The sequence below is a fragment of the Alexandromys fortis genome, unplaced genomic scaffold (genome assembly GCF_014885135.2).
Source record: "Alexandromys fortis isolate MF-2015 unplaced genomic scaffold, M_Fortis_MF-2015_v1.1 scaffold_235, whole genome shotgun sequence".
Lineage (NCBI taxonomy): Eukaryota > Metazoa > Chordata > Mammalia > Rodentia > Cricetidae > Alexandromys > Alexandromys fortis.
In genome coordinates, this window is record NW_026068114.1 from 1,993,728 (window position 1) to 1,999,230 (window position 5,503).

Here is a 5,503-nt window from a genome sequence, read left to right on the forward strand (position 1 = left end):
TTTTTTTTTTTTTTGCAACTACCAGCTTTTCACGCTGTATCCAGCTCCCTTAGCCGACTGCCCCTTCCTTGGTTCTTGTCTTCACATGGTGAGTTTTTTATTAACAGCAGCAAGGCTGAGGGAAGGTCCTCCCGAAGTAGGAAAGGCTATTCCTAGGGAACATAGCTGTGGATAGTGGCCTTAGTTTACTGTGCAATTGCTTAAGTCGAGATGTTGATCTGGAACTTTATAAAGGAATTGTAAATTCTGTTCCCTCTGCACCTAATGCATCATCAGCCTTAACAAATGTGATTTTTACAAGCTCCCAGAATGACCCTGCGTGGAGGTGGCAGCCTCCTTGTTTTCATGGATGCAGGCTAAGAGCTCCTACGAGGTCATGTGGCTCACATAAAGTCAAGCAGCTGGTCCAGAGCAGACATTTCAAGTATGGTCAATCTGGCTACAAAGTCATCACTCCCTCCACGCTGCCTACTCTTTATCCAACCCTGACTGAGCTTAAGAAAAAATGTTGCTAGTTTTTGAGAATGAGGAAGAAAGGTTGGAGTAAAATATGCCTGCATAGACAATTTGGTTATCCTAGGGTGAGTAGATAGCCCTTCTGAAAATGAAGTCTTTAGGGTGGCAGAGTCACGACTCCTCTGCTTGTCTTTCTGTTACTTCTAGGATAATTACAGGTTTTCCTTTAACATATTGATCACACTGAAAATAAAGGTAGCCATTTTTCCTTGTTGAAAAAAGAATACATGTTTACTGTTGGAAATGCAGATGCATATAAAAATGACGAAGACGTCCTAAAGCATCAGAAGCAGTCTGGGAAGGTCCAACTTTGTGCTGCCAGTTCACACTGTGTAGGACCTTGGTGTAATCAAGTCTGTTCCTGTTTTTGGTCTGTGAGTTAGAAATAGCCTACGTCACTGGATTTTGGTAAGATAAGAGTTAATAGCCAGAAGCCTCCAAGAAGTGATCAAGAGATAGTCGACATTTTAATAATGATCTCCTGGCCTTCCTTTCTGAGCCTGTGTGTATTTGTGTTATGGAATATGCTACTGTGTCTATATTAATGAAAATAAGGTATTTTAAAACCAGCTGTGGCTTTTTATCAATTGACATATCTTGACCACCTATGCTTACCTCTAAACAGCTGCCACCATTGCCTGACAGCTGCCTACAATCTAGGACAGGAGGGTGTGAGTGAAATTGAATCTGTGTTATTGCAGGTGTGTGTCTGCGGGGTGGAGGGGCAGCAGGCACAGACTTCTAGTCTCCCACGGACATAGGCATTTTAGAACAAATACGTGAACATTGCCACTTTGGATGATAGGGGCTCTCCTCCTTTCTAGAACATTCAGCGTGGCAAGTACTGTGACCTCAGATGCCAGCCCTCAGTGGGGGAACTCGGATCCTAACTCTCTTTTAAGTTAGAAAAACAGTGCTACTGGATTCGATCTGGTCCCTGGACGCACCACCACCAATCAGACGGTCCCCAAGCTGCCATTTAAAGGGTTCAGAGGTAAAGCTGTACCCCCTTGCTCCCCGCCATGCTCCACCCTTCAGGGAGGCCGGCTGCTGTCACTGGCCTTTAGTTTTAGGGCTCTCTGGTGGTGCACACTGGCGGACACCCCTTTCTCTTGCTACACTGACTGCTAGGAAACATTGATCGGTTCTCTTGTTAAGCCCCTCCCCCACCAGCAAACCAGTAAGCCACTTTTGCAAGCCTCCTCTTGCCTCTCCAAACCCCACCTTCGGGTGCATGGTATGTGCAGACTCTAGGGATGCACTTGTCTAGTCGGTCTTGTGCAGTGTGACTGGGGACAGAAGTCTCATATGGAAAACACTTCTTAGGAGGTTCATGGCTGTAATAATTTCCCTTTCTTCCTACCATAAAACGTCTGTTTGAGATTTGGCAGCTTAGTTGAGCTACCTTCCAAAGGGGAGGTACAGTCCTTTGGGATACTGTTGACTTGAGTTCAGACACGCTTCCCCAGGACATTTAGGGAAGGGCTCAATCTTTCTGCTTTCCTCATTATTGAGAAAGATCTAAGGTGCTGACGGGGTGGTCCCCCAGAATGACGGGCAGCCGCTGTGCCTTTGAGAGGCGTGCTGAGAAGACAGAGGACGAATGCACGGCTTTCCCAGCAGTGAAAGCTCGGAGCATTAACGACTCTCCGGTGTCCTTCAAAGTGCTTTTTAATTAGTTTCCCTCTGACGCCGTCCCCGTGAGAAAGGTTAAGCAGCAATACCCTCTTTCTACAGATGAGACTCTGAAACTGTAAGAGGTTAATTGACTTGCCTTGGGCCCGCCTGAGCCAGTGGTGGGATTTCTTCTACCCATAACTTCCACTTTTCATGCCAGCACCAGGACTTCCTCAGGGAGGCCTCGGTAGAGGAGGGGAGGATGGGATGGCCTTGCCTACCGTACCTTTTTCTCTCTTTTTTGGGACAGGGTCTCTAATGTGACCCAGCTGTCCTCCGACTCGCTGCATGAGCTTCTGATCCTCCTGCCTCTGTCTTCTGAGTGCGGCGTCACGGTGACACATGGGCATGTCTGATTAACTCAGGGTTTGTGTTGTGTGTGACAGGCAAGTACTCTCTAGACTGCGTCACATCTCCGGCCACTACTCCCTCCCCTACCAGCTTTATTCCTGCAGTCCTGTTTGCGATGGTTGGGATGTTGGTTGAAGTGGTTTCCTTCAGATCACAGACCCGGATCCTTGACCTGGCTATAGCTTTACTTCCTTGAGCTAAGCTGCAAGCAAGCCGGATAGCAGAAAGAAATTACTATCGGCTCAACTGCCCAGCCTTGACAGGGTCCCTTTGTGTTTGAGATGCAAACCTGACATCCACAGAGGCCTTGAAAATGTGATGTTTTTCTCCCTGTGATTCAAATGTTGGGCTTTCTGGTAGAAGGGCTGCCACGTTGTCCCTGGTACACATTCTTCTTAAAGTTTGTCTATAACTGACACATTGCAATGTATGAAGTTGGACTATGGAGATGGCCTCTAACACAGCAGGCCCCACCACCTCTCCATCCTGCTTCCAGCAAACCTGCCACAGCTTGAATCATCTTGGCTTCCTTCTGGAGCCACAGAGCCAGGCTGAGTTTGCCTTTGGAGACAGTCTTTGATAAGAAGTTGCTATATTGATGTTTGTTATTCTTGTGGACTGCCTGTACTTTCCTTCTGGCTCGATAAAGGCCCCCCAGTAACCGGCTAAATACTTGTAAGAATGTTACAGGCTTGTGTAGGGCAGGCTTCATCAAAGGGAGGAAAGCATGGGAATTTGAGACGGCAAAACTGGCTTCCTGTCTATACTAGAGTCTTCACAGACGAGGGAGAATTGTTATTAGGACTTTTCTATACTTTTGCTTTTCAGCTGTAAAAGTGTTTTGTTGTTGTTTGTTTTGTTCCCCCCCCCCCTCCTCTGGGGACAGTGGACAGTGTTTAGAAGTATCCAGAGTGGTCTAGGTTTAATATGCCATCACAGTTTTCTCTACCCCAAATCCCTGGCAAGAGAATTGCTTACCTTTATACTAAGGAGATTGCAAAAGCATTCAGTGTGTGCCCAGGTGGAGAGGGCCTGGGTGATTTCATGTGTGCCAAATGTGTCAGCGGCAAGCAGGCCGCTCAAGCTTGCTTTCCTCATGGTGAAGCCACAGGCACAGGTCAGGAAGCTAAATACGCATGAAGGTTTTAAACAATGACAAGAGGAACGTCACAGTCCTGGAATCCCAGCCTTTCAGGAGACTGACGCAGAGGATGGGAAGTTCAAGACCTCCCGGGCCTACAGAATGAGTTCAAGGCCAGCTTGGGTAACTTAGCAAGACCTTGTTCCAAAATAACAGCTAAGTAGCTGGAGATATAGCTCAGTGGTGGAGGGCTTGCAGTCCCAGGTTCAATCCCTTGCACTACAGAAATAAAGGAATAAAGTAAAAGCAAAAAGAAGCAATGCTTACTTCAGTGTTGAGGTGTAAACTTACACCCAGACATTTACTTCCCAGATTGACCTGATCTAGTTTTGGTCCCGTGAGTGAGTGTCGGTATGTGGTCTCAGGATGTGACCACTCAAAAGTCCCCCTTCACACAGTTGTTTATCCTAAGTGTACATGCGGTCGGGAGTAAGTAGACTTGTTACTGGTGCTTGCAACTCCAGCTGTTTTATTGGATGGGGAAATCAAGACCACATGGAGTAAAGGGTTGGATCCGGCTTGATGTAGCCTTTCTTTCTCCATGTTTTGTCTGAGCAGGAATCCCCGGCTACCTCCTTTGCCCTTTTCTTGCTGGATGGACCAGGAAGATCATCAGGGTGTGCATGAACACCAGAATTCCGAAGACAGAGGTATGGGTTCTGACTTTGAGAACTCTGAGGACAGAGAGGCAGACCCAAAAGAAAGAGGAATGGGCTCCAATCCACAGGACACAGAAGAGAGGGGCCATCTGGAGCAGGACATGAGCTCCAACCCACAGGATGACGATCTCAGAGGGGACGCACATGAGAGGGAAATAGTGTCCACTGTCTGCCCAGGTGAGAAGGCTGGAGTGTCCACGAAAGTGGCCACTTTCACATTTGGTTCCTATGGCATACAGCCAGGGCCAGCATCTCAGGGATCTGGCACACGGGGTGGCGGTGGGGGAGTGCGGGAGGGCTCTCTTGAGACCAGTATGCAGGATTCTCAACTCACTTGGCTCTCCTAATGTTAGTCCTCTGAGCATCTTTTTCTCTAATATCACCCACCACTGAGCCCACGCTGGTAAGTATTAGTAAAGGGTCACGTATGGATGTTGCTGCCCTGGCTACCTGTAACAGCACTATGGTGGAATCATGGGCAATATTGGGGCACACCTCAGAGATGTTGGGAGAGTGACTTGGAAGCTGAGAGAGCTGGCTCAGTGGTTAAAAGCACTTCTTACTTGCAGGAGACCTGAGTTTGGTTCTAAACACCCATATTAATCAGCTCACAACCACCTGGATCAGTTCTGGGAGATCCAGTGCCTTCTTCTGATCTCTGCAGGCACCAGAAGACTGGTACACACAGACTCACATACACACATAATAGATGAATAACTATTTTTTGAAAAATTTCAAAAGTGACTTTGCACGGTGCTGGGCAAAGTATAATGATATTTCTAGTTAAATACTCATTTTCCTTTCTAGAGAAGCAAATTTACTGGTTAAGTGACCTACCTGTGTTCTTGAGGCTGGTTACCCAAGTGCCTAAGTTCCTGGTTGCCTCCCTTGCTATTTCTGACCTGAAAGCCAATGCTGGGTCTCTGGTCTCTTCCTTGTTTCTGCCTTTGGACATTGGTTGCTTTGTCCTGCTCAGGGTTACAGCAGGGCCCCAAAAGAGATGACACACAGCCCTCTCCCTATGGCCCAGGGCTGTGTGGTCACAGCCCTCTCCCTATGGCCCAGGGCTGTGTGGTCACAGCCCTCTCCCTATGGCCCAGGGCTGTGTGGTCACAGCCCTCTCCCTATGGCCCAGGGCTGTGTGGTCACAGCCATTTCC

The 5,503-nt window shown here is 47.9% G+C and overlaps 1 protein-coding gene across 5 annotated transcripts in view; it reads left to right on the top strand.

Annotated features, from left to right (window-relative positions):
• The window catches only part of Znf697 (zinc finger protein 697), a 40,639-nt gene that overhangs the window by 28,961 nt on the left and 6,175 nt on the right, over positions 1-5,503 (top strand). For 4 of the 5 annotated variants that reach the window (XM_050124785.1, XM_050124789.1, XM_050124790.1 and 1 more), the window contains exon 2: positions 4,244-4,521. In XM_050124785.1, coding sequence (XP_049980742.1) covers positions 4,281-4,521 — 241 coding nt within the window. In that variant the 5' untranslated portion in view covers positions 4,244-4,280. Of the gene's footprint in view, positions 1-1,340; positions 1,511-4,243; positions 4,522-5,503 lie in introns of all 5 variants that reach the window. The other variant, XM_050124786.1, reaches the window with a different exon arrangement.